Consider the following 19592-nt stretch of genomic DNA (forward strand, 5'->3'; position numbering starts at 1 on the left):
ATATATGTATGTATACATATACATGTCCTAGTAAATTAATTATCCCCCACAGACTTCCATAGCATTCACTTTGAATGACTTCGATTCACATCACACTTTTAATTTGGAGTATTTAATTGACTCAGTGACTCATTCAAAATTGTGTTTGAGTTTTCAATTTGATAAAGGCAAGAAGGACCTTATTTCAAAGCAATTATTCAAAAGTAATAGAAAAGCTGAATAACAACATTACAAGAGACAAGTGACCTCTCATGGTGTGCTCATCTTCAAACACTGATTTTTTTTTTCTCTGTTTCGTGGATTCTTATTTTCTGCCGTGGTGTTGCCTCAGGGTGAGCCCGGCGAGCCAGGTCCTCCAGGTGCTCAGGGCATTCAGGGAATCCCTGGCAATCCAGGCATCCAAGGCTCCACAGGTCTTAGGGGTCTTCCAGGGGATCCAGGAGAGGCAGGTAGAGAGGTATGTCATCATACATTGCCGTACAATGACCTTAAACTCTTTTGAATGCCAGTACAATATATGAAATAATCTGTATCGAATATGAAAATGAATTAATAAGAAGAGGCATAGACAGAGAAGGTTATAAGTATTACCTCACTGCTTAAATAATAATGATGAGGTATGATGTTTGTGTTGATATTAGGGCAGCCGAGGTAAAAGAGGGAAGAATGGCTCCCCAGGATCTCCTGGACCTCGAGGACCGCCAGGACCTCATGTATAGAAAACTTAACATATCATTTCTGTCTTTTAGGTTGTTTATTTCTTTGCCGACCTTCTACACTAAAAAATAATCACTGCTTGTTACAATTTTTTTTCCATTTTATACTTTTGTTTCTCTCTGTTTTATTGCTGGCTGAAAATGAGTCCAATTTCTTTTGGTACCACCTCATAGGGTATTCCTGGCATACCTGGAGAAAAAGGAGAAAAGGTAAGTACTAATATTATGCACAGTTGTGTAAGTCAAACTTAAAGGATGGTGTTATTGTTATTTTAACATAAATCTATTTTGCCTCATACTACAATTATGCAGTTTTTGCGACTTCCAAAATGATCATTTTCCCTTCTTCATTTTACCAGGGTGACAGTATACCAGGTGAACCTGGTGAGAGAGGCGTAGTTGGCCTCCCAGGTAAAAGGGTATGTTCCTTTTTACATATTTGACATTTGGCGACTATGTTGTTGGTGATGTTTAGACCGGACAGGAACTGTAGTTTTTATCATTTTAAAATATCACACAAAAAATCAGCTTTGCTATGTTTGCTTATGCAGGAAAATGTTTCTTTCCAGGGTGACAAGGGCTCTCCAGGTGTTAAAGGAGCTCCTGGGCCCATAGTAAGCAACTTTTCCAAACCACACAATTGAGCAAAAGTTTTATTTAAAACCCTTAGTGACACAGGATAAAAATACACTATCTTTCACCCTTCTTATAAAAACAGGGTCCTAAAGGACTGAGTGGGAGCAAAGGTGAAAAGGTGAGCTGTTGCCATGACTGATGAATCAATGACGTTTCTTGTCTTCATCTTTTTTAAATCAATTTTCCAATTTTTTTTTATTAGACGTCTTAGATTACAGCTAATGAGACTTTAATATAGAAAATTACATATATTTGATATTTAAAGGACTATAGCACCAAGTGCAAACTGAAAACTCTCTGTTGCACTTCATGCAAACGGCACTCAGGCTATGCTGCTTCCAGCATACCAGGCTCTGAAATGCAGTGAACTGAAATTGCTGTCATGTTGCTTGAAGCGCCTCAAAACTATGTGACACAGTAGAGTCAAGAAAGTATTATTTAAGTTGATGCGCATCTTTGTTTCTTATCGGCAATAACACTGTTAACAATGTATAATTACAGCAAGAGACACACAGTGTGCATATTAGGACAATGTTTCCATTCATGCATCCATCACTGTTGACTGCAGGGAGGATAGATGGACTCAGTTTATCTGCGACATAAGCGTGTTGTAATGGAACAAGATCATGAGCATATATATTTGCATAAGTACTTGCTGCTTTCATCTGTGCAACCAAAGCAGTGAAATGAGTGACTGGATGTTTTTCTCTTTACCCTGAGGATTTCTGTTAAACGAGTGCATGAAGCATGAAGCTGCTGTAATTCTCAGGTGCCCGAACATCAATAAACAGCTGCTTGCGATTTATTTTTACTTGCACATGACTCACTGACATTAAGATGTGAATATTCTGCTCCATTACAGGCACATTTATGTTGCAATTGTAATTTCCCGTTTGTTTTTAAGTATCAGTGGGTACAGGCTGTGTTAAAAGTGGTGTCACTTGTTGGTCAGCCTGCATTCATATTTGTTTGTCTTCTCAGACAGTGTCGTAACTAAGGTTTTGCTGGATGATTTTATTATCTATGACAGTCATGTCAAAAACCAATAAAATCTCATCATGTTGTGCAGAACTAGCTTTCAAACATATTTTATACTAGAACTATTACAATGTGCATGCATTTTTCTTGTATTGAAATTGAAATTGAAATCATCCTGTTTGAATGTGGATTTAAAAATCATGTTTTGTTTTCTTTTAGGGAAATCATGGATCACCTGGAGTCAAAGGAGAAAGGGTATAATGAGTTTGTCTTGCTCTGTGGTTAAACACATTAAAAAATGTGTGTCAAACAAGACATATGTAAGATTTACAGCTTTATACAAAGGTTAAAGTTCCAGCAATACTCGTAATATAGATTATTTTCTTGTGCCTTTAAATCATAAATTCCGCAAACAAATAATCAAAGAATAAAGTTGTTCTTTAAAATACAGCTGTTGTTGGAACTTAATCCTCTTCAGACTTTATGTTCTTCTTTTTGCACCTTGGAAGTAGGTGAAGTTGTGAGAGTAACCTCTTCTGACCTTACACCTTTGTATTTACTGTATCTGTGGATATACTGTCATATTAAAATTAAAGTACACCCTCTTTCAGTTCAAAGGTTTTATGTATACATAGATAGGCTTTATGTGTGTGGCTCCATATTGTAGTGGTTTACACATTTGTTAAACAATGCAAAAGATCCCCAGTACAGGACCAGGAGGAAACACAAATCCCATGGGGGTTGCATCAGGAAGCCCATTGGGTGTAAAAATGTGCCAAATCATAATACACAGAGCCATCTCCTGCAGCATTCCCTGTGAATAAAAGAGCAGCCAAAGAAACTTAGAGTTTTACATATACAAAGGACATTATACAAATAATTATTTCCTCAGCAGGTCTTAATATTATGTAAATACAATTTCAGATGAACAGCAACACTTGAAATGTTACACTGTACCATTATTTATTTAACACATACTAACACATACTAAGCCAGACTGCAAAAGTAGTATGTGAAAAAACAACTATATTTGTTGAAGAACAGCTCTATTAATGTGCTGGCACAGCATTTGAGTCATGTTGAGGTCTGGACTTTTACTGAGCCATTGCAACACCTTGATTCTTTTCTTATTCAGCACTTCTGTTGTAGATGTGCTGCTGTGCTTGGGATCATTGACCTGGTGTATGACCCAGTTTTGGCCAACCTTTAGCTGTTGGACAGATGGCCTCACAGTTGAATCTAGCCTATTTCTAGTCTATCTCTATTTGGTATACAACAGAGTTCATGATTGATTCAATGACTGCAAGGTACCTAGGTCCTGTAACTGCAAAACAATCCCAAATCCTTACCCCACCACCACCGTGCTTGACATGAATAGGAAGTTTTTGTGCTGAAGGCTGAAACTGAAAGAGGGTGTTCTTTATTTTTGAATGAGCTGTATTTACATTAGTTTCATACTGAGTGTACAACTGAATTCCTTTCTACAGGGCAGTGTGCTTCAAATCCAAGGACCTCGTGGCTATAAGGGTTCCAAAGGACAGCCAGTAAGATCCCACTGACTTTTTTTCTATTACTCATTCCACTAAAATGAGTTTCAGTACAAAACATATTGAAACAACTCAAGCCATCTAACACATACACAATAAAAAACAGCTGAAAATAAAAGCTGTAAGCTTAAAAGAATGTGTGTGAAATTACACAAAAAAGCTTAATAAATTAGCAATGAAGAAGTGTGCGGGCATTTTGTTTCAGGGTGAGCGAGGTTCACCTGGTTTTGACGGGGATAAAGGAGAAAAAGGCGAGGACGGTCCTCCTGGGGTCAAGGTAATGAATTCAGATACAAAGTTGTTTAGAGTTTGGAAAAGTTTGCAGGTTACAGAGTGTAGTACCAATCATGTCTTGCTTAAAAACATCTAAAATGTAACTAATTAACTGTTTTTAAAAGGGTGTAAAAGGTAATGCGGGTATAAAAGGTGCAATGGGAAGGTTTGGAGCACGGGGCCCGGTAGGACAAAAAGTAAGTAAGTTAGGCATCAACATTAGTTCAAACACTCATTTCTGGCAGCTCTGTGTGTGAAATTGTCATGATTGTCTGCAGGGAGATCCAGGAGATCCTGGAGTCAATGGAGTGATGGTACTGACGTCTACGACATTTAAAGCCAATATTCAGTATTATTTTAAGATGTGATCAAGTGAGATAATAACAATTTAATTTGATTCAAGGGTCGCAATGGGGCTGATGGGCTGGATGGAGCCAAAGGGGATAAAGGAGACAATGGACTCCAAGGACAACAGGGTAATCAGGTACTCTAATGAGCAGTTTATAACTACTGACAGCACCTTTGATTTCTAAACATTCAAATACAGTTAATTTAGTTTGTCATTCTTTTATTTTTTCCATAGGGTGATCCAGGAGAACCTGGCTTACCAGGAGAAAAAGGGGAGAAAGGGGAGAAGGTGAAGAATTTCCATTTTCACATTGATTATTTTTTCCTAATTTGTTACCTGCTTGTGTGTCTGTGTTTTAATGAATTAAGTGATGTTTCATGCTTTTACAGGGTTTCAGAGGTTTTCCTGGGCGCACTGGGAGCCCTGGCCTGAATGGAGAAAAGGTTATCCCTTAATTTGATTCTTATTTGATTAGCGAGCTGTGTTAGGTTATGTAGCGGTGCTATGTGAAAAACTTTCTATGCATACTCCATATATGTCTGTGCAAAACAGGGAGATATGGGGTTACCTGGCACCCCGGGCATACCTGGACTGAATGGGGTCACGGGACGCAAGGTAAGCGTTTAAGTGTGCGTTTATTTCCCCTAGTAATTTCCCAAGCACACACACACACACACACACACACACACACACACACACACACACACACACACACACACACAAACAAATCAGTTACTGTTTCTCATTTTGTGAAATTTTAGGGAGACAAGGGAGAAGGTGGGATCAATGGTGTTGATGGTGATCCTGGAGTAAGAGGGGAAAAGGTTTGTCAATTCAAAGTCATATGACCTGTGATTTTTTATCCTAGAGTTTATTTTTATATCCTATTAAAAGATTGTGAAATCTGTTTATATTTATATAATGATGTAGCTTTACAGCGGTTTAGCCACTGTGATCAAATTTTTCTTTTAATGAATTCAGGGTGCAGCAGGTTTCCCAGGTTTCCCAGGTTTCAAGGGGTCAGCAGGAAGTCCAGGAAGGGACGGTGATATGGGACCACCGGGACCGCCAGGGCCTCAGGGAGACAAAGGGCCTAAGGTACAGTATGCCCAACTCTTTAGGTACTTGTACTTGCTGATGAAACACAGGCTCATTATCAATAACACAGTCTAATTATCTCAAGTACACCTGCTGCTCCCCTGATCACGACTTCATTATCTCATGATAACAAATTAAAAGTAGTCTAGCGCTCTCTTTACTTTTCCAAGCACCTATTCACAAGTTACGTGTGTCATCAGTAACGTCATACAGAATTGTCACTTTTGTCTTTAAGAAATGTGATATTCATGAGATGCCCTCTACAAGCTGTCATCACACAATATCAGGGCCAAAAGTTAGAACTTATCAACAGATATTAACTTTTTATTTAAAGACTGGCACACATTAGTGGAGTAGTTGATCACTACTTTAATGGGGCATTTTTTTTACTCAACACTGAACATGAATGCTACAGTCTTTAAATAAATGATGCAGTCACAATATAGTCACGTAACAAAAACTTGTCTTGGCAGCACTAAAAAGCCATGGGGCTAAATTAGAGACTCCAGACATAAAGGCACAAATATGCAATGAAGTATGCAGTTGAGGGAAACATATTTCTATAAGTTTATGCCCTATCAGAGTCTTATAATGTATATGTTTTTTTAATTTAGCAGGTTCGCTAAATTGGTAGTCCATTTATGGGAAAGAACGGGCACCTGTGCGTACATAGCTTATATCACTTACTCACAAATACATTTTTGGACTTTAAAGCCCAACAAGAGAAGACTAAATATGTGACAGAACACAATGAGCAGGAGCTGAGCTTGATTACAGTCATCACCGTGTCTTTGTAAGAGAGTGGCACCAGCAGTGGATACAGCAGAGACATGTCCTCAATTAAAACACACAAACACACACACACACACACACACACACACACACACACACACACACACACACACACACACACACACACTGAGAGGTCTATTTCTGTCTGCAGCTTTCAAGTAATATCTTACTCAATTAGCTCCTTTCAGCTACAATTACTGGACTCTCAGTGTTGACAGAGAGTGGCTGGAAACCTCTAATGAGGATATTCCAAGGATGTGCCTAATTGGTCTGTCTTTCATATTGTTTAGAAGTGAGTGATGAGGTGTGCTGCTATGGACATTTTTTCTTGTTGTTGATGATTTAGAGGTGTTGTATTTAAAAATATATTTTTTCACTGTGCACTTGCATTTTTTGGTCAAACAGGGGGAGAGGGGTAGAAGAGGCAGATCAAAGAAGTGTCAGAGTGGAGCACCAGGGACACCAGGACACAGAGGAGAAAATGTGAGACACACAGCACTCACATCTCTACACAGTTTTCTTCAAGCACACTTGTAATTCAGAAACATCCCTTCATCTATACTATTTCCTGTAACTTTCACAGAGCTAAAGTATATAATTTGCTTTATATTCATAATAAACAACATAAATATTCATTTAAAAGTACACCAGTCCTTGCTGCTGGCAAGGACTGGTGGTACAGGGTCCGTGTGTTTCTCCTGCTAGAATCTGTGTTTAGTACTTTTGGCTAAACTTGGGAGGCAAAAATAAAACACAATGCTGAAGTACTAGTAAGGAAAACAGGTTGCTTAGAAGATGGGGACGAGGTCTGCGATGGTTGTTGTCCTCAAAGAGATTTCGGTGCATAAAGATGGCGATTAAACAGCAATAAGACAGAGTCAGTCTGCTATCAGTTTGCAGTTGAATGCGTCAAGCATCTGTTTCTGATAATATGCCGATTAAGTGCGATAAATTGGGGAAAAAGGCAAATCTGTTGCCATCTGTTGCAAATCTGTTACTGTCTACATCCACAGAAATTCACATTTACTTCTTCCATTCAGAGTCGAATAAGAACCTCAGATCTGAAAGAGAAATTCCTCCACAAATAGTGATATAGCTGTTGCAGTATGGTAATTTAACCGTAAAATGACATAGGCACTCAGCAAAATCGCTGAAAAGTTGCATTCACCGATGCAGACTGACTCTGATTACTGTCAATCTGCTTATGTTTTTAAATTACATGATAGACACAGTCCCGATCAGAAGTTTAAGACCACTTGAAAAATGGCAAAAAAATCATATTTTGCATGGTTGGATCTCAACAAGGTTCCAAGTAGAGCTTCAACATGCAACAAGAAGAAATGGGAGTGAGACAAAACATTTTTTTTGGGGCATGCAATTTATTGCATGAAACAGGCTGTTTTACAGCTCATCAGAAGTTTAGGACCACATGCCTTTAAAAGGCCAAATCTGTGCAAAAATGTGGATTCATTGTCATTTTTTGTCAGGTAGTCACACAGTCATGACGTTCTGATGGCATTTCCTTTTTGAATGTGGTCGGGTTGTTGAACTGCATAAGCAGGGTCTCTCACAGCGCACCATCACTGCTGAGGTGGGACGCAGTAAGACAGTCATTTGGAATTTCTTAAATGATCCTGGGGGTTATGGAGCAAAAAAGTAAAGTGGAAAACCTGAAAATAATTTCACCAGCACTGAGCTGGAGAATCTAACTGGCTGTCCGTCAAGACACTGGACAATCCTCGAACCAAATTAAGGCTGTTACTGGTGCTGACTGCAGCCTCATAACCATCAGACGGCATCTCATTCTCTAATGAGAAAGAATTTAACATTGATGATACTGGCGTGACAAGCAGATCCCACCTGAGATATTGTCTACGCGCCACAGTGGAGGGGGGCGCCATAATGGTCTGAGGTGCTTTTTCCTTCAGTGGAACAATGAAGCGTCAGGAGGTGCAGGGGCATCAAACACTATAGTCGCTGGCTATGTCCAGATGTTGCAGAGAGCATCCCTCATGACTGAGGGCCCTCGTCTGCATGGTAACGACTGGGTTTTTCAACAGGACAACACTACAGTACACAATGCCTGCAGGACAAGGGACCCTGATCTAAATCCAATTAAGAACCTTTGGGGATGGATGACAAGATGAATGGACACCAGCTCCATCGAGTAGATGCCCCTCGTGCAGCTGTCTTCACTGCTTGCAGTTTCCACTCACCTCATGGAAACACTTGGATCAAGCATGCCACAACAAATTTTTGAAGTGATAAACAATAATGGTGGAGCTACTCATTACTGAGTTCATGTTTTGAACTTTGATTTCTGTTTTGGGGGGGTTTACAGGGTTTTTTTGGAGGTGTGGTCCTAAACTTTTGACCAGCTGTAAAACAGCCTGTTTCAGTTTAAGCATTGTTTTCGATAAATTGCATGCTCAAAAAAAATGTTTTGTCTCACTCCCGTTTCTTCTTGTTGCATGTTGAAGCTCTACTTGGAACCTTGTTAAGATCCAACCATGCAAAATGTGATTTTTTGCCATTTTTCAAGCGGTCTTAAACTTCTGATCAGGACTGTATTTGCAACCCTTCAACAATCTGTTTGAGAATGATTGAGTTAATGCAAGTCAGACTGGGATTGTTTGGAGACAGGTTACCTCCCTCAATGTGTGCAATCACCTTGTGATCAAACATGGACAACCAGTTGGTTGCTGCAACTACTTGTAGTTGGTTACAGTTTGTCTTTGTATTTTTACTCTAGTGTGACTGACTCATTAGAAAGGTTTAATTTAAATGAAATTATTTAAAATGCATTACACACATTATTGGCTGCCTAAAGATATTTTTCTGGTCACCAAGAAAATATTATCTCTTCTTTAAGATATTTTCTTGTTTGGTCTCCAAAACAGATCCAGCCCACATTAGAGATTAAAAGATGCTCAAGGCTCTGTTTAGATGTGGTGGATTGAAGAGTTGTCTGTTTGCCACTAATGAGTAATCCCTTTGATGTTGCACATTGTTTTTTGATACATTGATAATGTAAAAGTGTGGCTAATTATTTAGTTTTAGTTTAGCTCTGTTGCGCCTTTATTTTGCACAGCATTAAAAGTATTGCAGGTCTGTCTGCAAAAGACTTTTGATAGTCATACTCAGTAGCTAAATAAACACATCCCGCCCAACAGTGTTCTTTTAATAGCTCTGTCCCAAAGGCACTAATTGTTTGGATGCCTGGGTCGTTGACCCAGGGTTTTGAGTTTATTATATTATTTATCATTTCTAGTCTTTGGTTTCTTTGTTAGAGTTCTGTCTTATGGTTTATGTCTCTGTGTAATCCTTAGTTGCTATATCCCCGTGTCCAGTCAGTGTCTGTGTCTGCCCTGGTCCCACATCTCTGTTCCCTCTGTTGCAGTGCCTGCGTGTGAGTCTGTGTCTTTAGTTCAGTCTGTGTTATGTTTCCTGTTTTATTTTGAAGGTCCATGTCTGATGTTAATGTATCTGGTTTTGCTTCCCCTTGTCTCGTTAGGCCTGATTTGCCCCAGCTGTGTTTCCCTCCTGTTACCCATTCCCTGATTGCTCCCTCTGTGTATTTAAGCCCTGTGTTTCTGTGTCCGTGTCGTGATCTACTGTTTACTATGCTGTGTGTTCTGTCTGCTTGCCTGAGTTTCTTTGGAGTCTTAGTTTTGTTACCTTTTTTGAGTTCAGCATTAAAGCTGTTTTGAGTTCACCTTTTGCCTCCAAGCGTCTGCACTTTGGGTCCACCATTCCTGCCTGCACACAGCCCTCACATAATACTAATATCTGGGCTATCTTACTAACCTTTGTTTTGAGGTCATTGTGTCTGTGTAGTCCTTTGCAAATATCATGATACCATTACATAGAGCAATTAATGACACACCAAATCAGCTGAATAACATTAGCTGTGTTAGCAAACTGCAACATGCAGATTTCAGACTTCAAAAATCACCAGTAGTAACAGACCTTTTTGCCTAATCATACCTCTACTTTTTTTTAAATGGTCACAGTTAAAAACACTCTTGTTCCAGTGTTTGAACTCTCATGTATTCTGTGCACAAGCTCAAATAAATGGTTTAGCATTGACAGTAAATGCCACTTTTTGTTTCCATTTAAAGAACTAGAGCCCTGTGCAAACTGGGTTTTTTAAAACATGCAAAACACACAGCAATAGAACAATCAAGAGATTTAAGTATTTTGATTTGATTTTAAAAATTGGCTTGTGACCTCATATTTAAGGGCACTATATTCTCTCTCACGGATGTTTTCAGTTCTCAGCCTTGTTGTCTCCAGATCTGTAATTTTGTATTTCATGTGTTCACCAAAATAAAACACATGATTGCTGCGGTGTTCACTTCTGTAAGTGGACATTGTGTTAACACACACCTGAATGCTTTCAGTCTGGCACACCACTAAAAACCTTTTAATAGAGGTGGTCACACTTGCTGTGAAAACTTTCCTTTTCACATGACTTTTAGTCCTTGTTAGATCTAAAAGGTGTAATAAGCCAAAATAAGTGAAATTACCTGCATGGCTGTCTTCTCCTTAACTGAATATTGTGTACATGTTAACTTGAGAGAAGTGTGGGTCCAAATATGTTGTTGTGTCTCATCACTTTTCAGTGCAAATGTCAGTAAACTGTCTGAATCTGTCATCCAATATAAATATAATATGTAAATATCTTTTAGGGTAAAGTTGGTATTGAAGGAGCGAAAGGGGAGAAAGGAGAGCCTGGACTCTCAGTACGTCTTAGCACGCTTGCACACTCACACATGACAAAAGGCTAAAAACTGACTTGTCATTTAAATTATTCACATTCTTGCATTTCTTTGTTTCAAGGCTGAAGAAGTGAAGGAGCTAGTCAACCAGGAGGTGGTAGAAAAGTGCGGTAAGAGTGTGCTTGTGCGCACGTGTTATTCGTTTGTACATTTTCAACCTCCTACAGTACGTGCACTTGTACTTCATCCATGAGTGAATAAACGTGTGCCTCTAGATAGGCCTGCATATTGCGAACGCGTGGTTGTTTGTTGTAGAGCTCCTGTGGCAGCAGCATGGCACCCGTGTGTGTTCAGCCATCTGTTATGTTCTCTCAGAGGAACACGCATCATGGTGCCAGCAACAGCAGAGCCATTCACAAACACAAGACAGCCATTAAGTAGAACGCCTCACCCAGATTCCACGGCACATTCACGATATTTGGAGGCTGATTGTCTGCAACACACCTTTTTTCACTGAAGACATTTTGGCATGCCACATGTGTATATGGAAAGATAAAATGAAAGCTCTGTGACTCAAACCACAATTTGAGATGATCTTAAATTAAACTCAATTTAACAGAATTTATTGTATAATATCTAGACTACATTTTGCATCCTTGACAAGGATTGGATTTTCCTGCTGCCTACTAGTAACGGTAACACAGGTTTGCCTCTCAGACATGCTAATTACCCACAAGTGGTTGATGTGAAAATATAGTCTCATTTGCTTAAATGTTATTTTTGTATGCGATACCAGAAAAGGAACAGTCTATTGATTTGTGAAGTGTTCCAAGTATAATCTGTGAATAGATGGTGGGTTTTTTTTATGTGTTTGTTTTCTTGTTTCCTGCTGTTTGTCTTTATTAAACAATAGCACTCCCACGTATTCATAGGAACACTTTACAGGGAAATAAAGTATAAACTAATAAATAAAGTGGGCTGAAGGAAATAAAAGAATGAAAGAAAATATTTTAAATACTTAGAATTCTGGTTAAACTATTGTATTATGGCTAATTTAATTACTTAAATTTGATGCGTGACAAATATATACAGTACTGTGCAAAAACCTTGTGCCAGCCCTCATTTCTTTATACTTTGCTTCCAAGGAGCCAGAATTGCTTGTAATTGTTTCAAAGTCCTTCTGAGCGATAGTTCTCCAGGCTGCCCATTTGCTGCTTCATCACTCATTTTCAGTTCAGTCCTTGTACCTGACCATTTTGAAAGAAATTATTTTTGTAAGTCACCTACTTCACAGTGAACTGTGAATTATCCAAACATGAAAAAGTTAAAAGTATTTCTGCCCCAACAAGATGATTCCCAAAGAGGTATTAGCTATTTCCCATATTCCTAGCAAAAAAAAGTCATGCTGTTTTTATCACTGCAGGATTGGAATACAAGTTCATGGTAAAATCTGTTGACCCAGATGCAACAACTGCAGTGACTAAGAATGAAAATGACCAAAAAGACGTTGTGAAATCTATCACCCATGACCTGCATGAACAAAGTATGGAAGAAAACATGGCAGACAACATGGGAGAAGGGCACCCACAAAACCAGACTGGTAAGAAACACAAGTATCTGTTTGCAGGGTCAGCGCCTCTGGCCAAACACACAGATGCTTTAGATAGCGTGTGACCAAGTGTCTGGCTAAATAGCTGCATATATCAACCTTATGTGTAGCAGCTGTGATGCAGGCAATTAAAATGTGCTGTGTCCTGACAAGGACAAAGAAAACAAGCCTGCCTACATGTCTCTGATACTGTATCCATTCATTAGTTAAACATTAAGGTAAAAGCACCACTGAACATGCTGAACATGTCTGATTAAAGGTGATGTGATTAGGTAATATTTCTTTATTTGCCAGGTCTGTGCCTTTTTTTTTTTTTTTAACTTTTAGGACATCTACAAGTGATGCAAATATCCCAGAACTGCAGCATACTCAGTTCAGACACATCTAGAGATCTGTGTTGTGACGCCATACCAGCTTACTTTTTCCATTTTTTCTTGTCAGTCTCACCACTGTGAGTGCTCTCCCAAAAAAGGCTAAGCAATGGACAGAAAAGGAAACCAAAATGTAGTAATTATTAAATAGAGTGCTATTATAGGGAAGCCCCAAAGTTAAACCAAAGGTCAGCTTGTACCAGCAATCTCACATGCCATGATGCTTATTAGCTAATACAGCCACGGGCAGAAATTGCTTTCTGCATCCCAAATTATTGTAATTCTTGCTTCAGGTACATAAACCAGACAGCTGATCAAAGCACAAAGCTGTCATTGCCCTGCGTCAATGTCAACTGGTTTATTTATTCATTTAAATCATTAAATATAGTACTCATCTGTGCCCCAAATAATGATTGTACAAGTACAGCTCAGCATTCACACCAAAATAAATATGGTGTTTATGTTCACTTGTTTTGTTGCACAAAATCTGATGTTTTACAACAAATAATTAAGATGGACAATATTCCTCTAGCGGATACTTACATAAACTTATAAACCTCACGTGAATAGCTCTTCTTATCTGTCCTGAAATGCTAGATTGTGAGCACACAGTGGATAAAATTCTTCACAAGGAATGAAGCATCTTTTTGTAAAAAAAAAAAAAATACCCAAGAATGAAGGATTTTCTTCACATGTGGGTTAAATATTTTATTACTTTTGTAGTACAAACATTTAAAACTTTAAACTGCATACCTGTGGATGTATGCAGATGTCTAGGAGAGTGGGTAGTGGATTTTTATGTGTTAAAACCAGATTGTTTTCATGAGAGGATGCCCAAGGAGTGAAAACGTGTAAGGACAGCAAGACAGTGGCGAGGTGTGCAGTTGGAGTGACAGATGGGTTCAAGGTGGGGATGGGATTACATCAGGGATCGGCTCTGAGCCACTTCTTGTTTGCAGCGGTGATGGAAAGCTTAACAGATGAGGTCAGGCAGGAGTCTCCGTGGACTATGATGTTCAATGACGACATTGTGATCTGTAATGAGAGTGGGGAGCAGGTGGAAGAGAGCCTGGAGAGGTGGAGGTATGCTCTTAAGAGAAGAGTGATGAACGTCACTTGAAGCAAGACAGAATACGTGTGTGAATGAGAGGAAGACAGATATAACAGTGAAGTGATAGTGAAGATTGGTGAGTTTAAAATAACTGGGGTCAGCCATCCAAACTCAGTAGAAGTGCACAAGAGAGGTGAAGAAGAAAGTGCAGACAAAGTGGAGTGGGTGGAGACGAGTGCCAGGGGTGATTTGTGGCAGCAAGAGTGAAAGGGAAGGTTTTCAAGACGGTAGTGAGACCTGCTGTAAGCTGGAGGTGACAGAGTTGAAGATGTTAAGATTTTTTAGGGAGGGACCAGGATGGACCAGATTAGAGATGGGTACATCAGAGGGACAGCTCAGGCTGAGATGGTTTTGGACATGCACAGAGGAGGGATAGAGCACATACCAGACAAAGGATAGTTAAGAAATAGGAACAGAGGAAGTCCATAGAGGAGGTTCATGGAGTGTAGTGAAGGAGGACATGCAGAAGATTGGTGTCACACAAAAAGTTGCTTGGGATAGGTTAAAATGGAGGCAGATGCTCCACTGTGGTGACGAAAAAAATATGTGGCTAATTCGTACAAAATCAGTGTTTTAGCCACCTGCAAATATATGTTGTAAGTATTAACTGTATGTAGATTTACTTTACTTAGTCACTGTGACATCACATATTAGTATAGTGGTCGATTGTTTTTACCTCTCAGTTGCTAAAGACTGATGGGATGTTGTCGTCACCCTGCCAGGTGGGCAGGCAGCATGGACACCTAAGTTTGTGAATGCGATAATTGGAGAATGGGGCAACTTAGGAGCTTCAAATTGATACCAGAGGTGTATCTACTAAAGTTCTTATATGAGCTCGAATCTCAGTGACCTTGACCTCAAAGTCAGAGGCAGCAGGTGAAATGGGTGAGTAGACTTCATAGTTGACATAATACTTGTGCTCAAACTGTTTGCCGCCTCCTGCAGCTTCCTCTGTAACCTCCTCCTCCTAACATGTTAAGCTTTTGGTATTATTGAGTTTACTTGTGATTTAAATTTCATGTGTATTTATAATCAGGGGGTTAGCTTGTGCTTGATTTCTTTAAAAGCCCCATTTTTATGAAATCCATGTGCAAAAATCATTTGTTGTGATGAAGAATTCCTTTATGTAAGCATCTCTCTCAGAACTGAGTGTTTATTGTTCACTTTCTGAATACAGTAAAACCCTACATTAATGATGTTGTTTGATAAATCCAGATGAAGGGAAAGCAATACAGCAGGCCTTGTAGAACAAACAGCTGAAGTGCTTCAAAGTTCGTTCCAGCTCTATCAATAATTTTTAATGATACTTTTGGATTTCCCCTTTTATTGCTTAGCTTTAATGATAGCAGGATATGAATTCCCTCAAAAGTTTGTACTTTATAGTTGGCACGAAAAACAGAAAGTTGATGATTGGAAGGTCCAGAACTGTTTCTCACTAATTTGCTCAGTTGGATGAGCTAAAATGTCACTGACACTCGTAATGTCCAGTGAAGGTGGTTCTTTATTGTGTATCAGTAATTGCTTTTGTTTCTGGCTTCAGATACTCATGATGGAGGGACTGTGGAGTGGGGACAGAGGAAGAAGAGAAGGGTATATGGAAGAAACACAGCAAGTGAGTGAGAAAACTGATGTTGTTTGTGTCTATTTCCCTCCTCTCTTGTTCCCTTTATTTGCTTTGTGTATCAAAACAAAATTATAAATTTGATGTCACTCAACACCCTTTTCATATTAAAGACACTCGAGCTTTTTGAATGTTTTCACCTCCTGAGAGTTAGAGTCAGTTAAGGCTCAGTGTTTTTAATATGATAGATGGGTAGTCTAGCTTATCACATAGACCTGGGAGAACCTGGGAGAAATATTAGCTTCCACAACAAGTTTTCAGTCATTTCAAAATACCTTTTTATCTGTTTTATTTCCCAGTGGTTGGATAGGTTTTTCTTCTTACAGAAGGAAAATAAAGTTTAAGTTACAGCTAGGGTTGTCGCAACAGACACTGTATGATTAATATGGCTACAATTTGCACAAATAATCAGTTATAATAATAAATTTAAAAAGAAATAGTAATCATTATCAGTTACACTGTCCTTTATCGTCAGCACTAGTAGCTAAATAAACTGTATCCGGTCTTTAAGTGGCCTGTAAATGGCCTGTATTTATATAGCGCTTTAATAGTCCTAAGGACACCAAGGCGCTTTACATATCCAGTCATCCACCCATTCACACACTGGTGATGGCAAGCTACATTGTAGCCACAGCCACCCTGGGGCGCACTGACAGAGGCGAGGCTGCCAGACACTGGCGCCACCGGGCCCTCTGACCACCACCAGTAGGCAACGGGTGAAGTGTCTTGCCCAAGGACACAACGACCGAAACTGTCCAAGCCGGGGCTCGAACCAGCAACCTTCCGATTACAAGGCGAACCACGATCGCGTGGCTCAAGTGATGATGTGATGAATCCTGCTTCCGGGCCCAAACTACCCTGCGTTTAACAAGGCTGTTGTGTATTTAACATGTTTTAATGCTTTGTATCTTGTTCTATTTAATCTCAAAAAGCCCCTAAAAACAGTCAGTGATCACTGTCGGCCTCTCTTGGTTTTTATTACCGCAATTCATTTTAAAGCTCAGTTTTTAAAACCTTACATGTAACTACAGCCCAGCCCATGCAGCAGTATGTTAATGACTAACCTCGTATTGTGGATGGATGATCTCAGTTGTTCTCCCGACTGAAGTTTGGTCCGTTTACAGCATCCTGCCATGCGATTGCATTTGTCTCTGACCATCGAGAATCCTCATGTTAACTTTTATTGAGTGGAAAAAAGTTAGAGTTCCTCCTCCAGCTTCACTGTTTATATTATGCTAACATAGCTGTGTCGCTAGCAATGATGTAGCACATCATTGTGTACCAGCTAGCCAAACTTCAGTAACCCTAAAAACATCACTGCTGTTTAGTTTTCTGTCTTCATTTATGTCGAAAGTGATAGCAGAGCTGTGCATCTTAATTTGTTTCAGAAATCCCTCAGTCAGGACAGGCTATATTTAGATGGAAACTAGCGAGCTAACTCCCTGCTAACGTATAACTCCCTTAAATGTCATAAATTCTGTTTTCATGGATGCCTGGATGTTAAACTTAATTGTTACACCTGGTAGAGCAGCCACACTGATCATTTTATTACAGATGAAAGAATTTAGACAGTTTTTCAGCTCTCAGTGAGGCCTCAGTGATCGTTTGACTTATGGACCTGCAGCAGAGTTTGGGCCCAGACACGGCTAATGACGTCAGACTTAAAGACCGGATATAAAAGATGGATGTTTGAGGCAATCTTGGAATCTGCAGTTGTTTACAAATGGCTCCAAGAGATTCTCCTTATTAGATCTTCATTGAGTTCCTTGGACTTTCCCATTGTTAGTATTGATCAGTCCAATCAGTAGTGTCAAACAAATCCTTTTTTAAGCAGGGAAAACTACCAGTTGTAGTCAATCGTGATGACAGCAGAGAATTTAACTGGCCTTGGCTTTGTCAAGTTAAGACATTGTAGAACTTATCACTTATTTAAAGATTTAAGCGAGTATATGTATATATTTGATCCTGCATGTATACTTTGATCCCTTCCTGGATGACAGAAAAATCCAAACTAAATTCAAATGTGCGTGTGAACTTCTGATCATAACTGTAGTTAAAGTGAGTATACACTCAACAAAACATATTCTCTGCACTTTGTTGAGGATCTAACACTTGTGAAAATAGAGCAGGGGTGGGGAAACTCCAGGCCTCGAGTGCTGGTGTCTTGCAGGTTTTAGATGTGTCTTTGATCCAACACAGCTGATTTAAATGGCTAAAGTATCTTCTCAACATGTCTTGAAGTTCTCCAGAGGTCTGGTAATGAACTAGACATTTGATTCAGATCTGCTGACCCTGGGTGATATCTAAAACCTGCAGGACACCGGCCCTTGAGGCCTGGAGTTCCCCCACCCCTGAAGTAGAGTGACTCCACAGCATGTCAGTTTGAAGGACAGCTTTACGCTTTTCCCCATCTACCTGTTCTTTCAGTAACAGACCGCTGCCTGGAGCCGATGTCAGAAGGAGCCTGTTCAGACTATTCTCTGGTCTGGTACTTCCACACCCGATCGGGGGAATGCAGACCGTTTGTTTACGGGGGCTGTGGTGGCAACCAAAACAGATTCTCTTCCAGATATGAGTGCGAGAAATGGTGTGAGATGGAGAGTCGAGTTGTGGGGGGACCAATCAGATCGCGCAGGGAATAATCCTTCAAACAGTTAATCCAGTGACTGAAAAAAAATCCTGCTTTGAAGAGATTTTTGGTTATACAATATGAATGTGCGGATACTATAGATGCTATAAAAAAAATGTACACCTCCACAGCCGCAGAACCTTGGAGACTGAGCCAGCAACCCCCAAACAAGATGCTTAATTTTGTACATAACTGTGTAAAATGTTATTGTTTTTGCATTTTGCATTGCTCTTATTTATATATTTTAACAGATGTTTTTCAATTTGTTATATATGGATAATGGGATGCGATGTAGTCTAAATGTGAATGATTTTTTTCTTAATTTCACATAACATCTGCACATGTAGGTACGTTTTCTTGCAGCTGTGTTACTAAAATAGACTGACATTGACAAAGATTTTGAATGTAAACGTGCCAAAAATAAACATTACTGAAAAAAAATCTTAAATCCACCTTTACATTCACGATTTGTCTTTTTCATGCCAGCCTCTTTCATTTTCCAGCTCGCTATAGCGTATCTCTTTATATAACTGTCACCTTTCTTACGTTTTGTCAATCGCCCTACATCCTGTGTGGTGCAGAAATGAGAAGCTGATAGCTGACTGCCTGCTGACTCCTCCACCACTACATATGTTTCTTTGGCAGGGGGTGTTATGGGTCAGGCTGGGAGCCAGATGAGGGGCCAACAGGGGCCCAGTGTGGGAGCTCACGCAGGGGCTGTTTTAGAGGACTCTCCATCAGACCGACTCAGCAGTAGCTGGGGATTCCTGTGTGGGTGTTGATGAGGGGGCAGCACGCATTGAAGTTTTTTGGTTGTTGTTTTTTTCTCTTCTGGCAGTGTGACAGATGAAAATGCACGACACATTTTAGGCTCTCAAGTTGCCAGGTTGTTGCTCCTCGGTTCTTTCATATCTCTAATCTGTTTTTCAGGTTGGTTTGTAAAAATAGCGTTTTTCAAGTTGACAGAGGAGACAAGCCCCAAGAGGCTTCCTTCATATTAGTCACGATTCTGTACTCTGATGTACACCCACACGCAAAGATGCTTGATATGTCTACTTGATATTTTTAGACATAAAGAAATCTCATTATAAAATTAAAAATGTTTAATTTAAGCACAAGGCAAAAGAAATATTAAAACTTT

At 39.5% G+C, this 19592-nt stretch overlaps 1 protein-coding gene across 1 annotated transcript in view; it reads left to right on the top strand.

Annotated features, from left to right (window-relative positions):
• col7a1l (collagen type VII alpha 1-like) overlaps positions 1-18464 on the top strand; it is a 75419-nt gene extending 56955 nt beyond the window's left edge. The window contains exons 83-105 of the mRNA XM_063460588.1: positions 332-457; positions 642-713; positions 891-926; positions 1076-1135; positions 1286-1330; positions 1435-1470; positions 2550-2585; positions 3818-3874; positions 4083-4154; positions 4276-4347; positions 4429-4464; positions 4554-4634; positions 4734-4787; positions 4889-4942; positions 5052-5114; positions 5261-5323; positions 5481-5597; positions 6795-6872; positions 11081-11134; positions 11232-11280; positions 12534-12710; positions 15742-15813; positions 18250-18464. Coding sequence (XP_063316658.1) covers positions 332-457; positions 642-713; positions 891-926; positions 1076-1135; positions 1286-1330; positions 1435-1470; positions 2550-2585; positions 3818-3874; positions 4083-4154; positions 4276-4347; positions 4429-4464; positions 4554-4634; positions 4734-4787; positions 4889-4942; positions 5052-5114; positions 5261-5323; positions 5481-5597; positions 6795-6872; positions 11081-11134; positions 11232-11280; positions 12534-12710; positions 15742-15813; positions 18250-18464 — 1725 coding nt within the window. The remainder of the gene's footprint in view (positions 1-331; positions 458-641; positions 714-890; positions 927-1075; positions 1136-1285; positions 1331-1434; positions 1471-2549; positions 2586-3817; positions 3875-4082; positions 4155-4275; positions 4348-4428; positions 4465-4553; positions 4635-4733; positions 4788-4888; positions 4943-5051; positions 5115-5260; positions 5324-5480; positions 5598-6794; positions 6873-11080; positions 11135-11231; positions 11281-12533; positions 12711-15741; positions 15814-18249) is intronic.
• The last annotated feature ends 1128 nt before the right edge of the window (positions 18465-19592 follow it).

Source organism: Pelmatolapia mariae, linkage group LG17 (assembly GCF_036321145.2).
Source record: "Pelmatolapia mariae isolate MD_Pm_ZW linkage group LG17, Pm_UMD_F_2, whole genome shotgun sequence".
NCBI classification, from domain to species: Eukaryota; Metazoa; Chordata; class Actinopteri; order Cichliformes; family Cichlidae; genus Pelmatolapia; species Pelmatolapia mariae.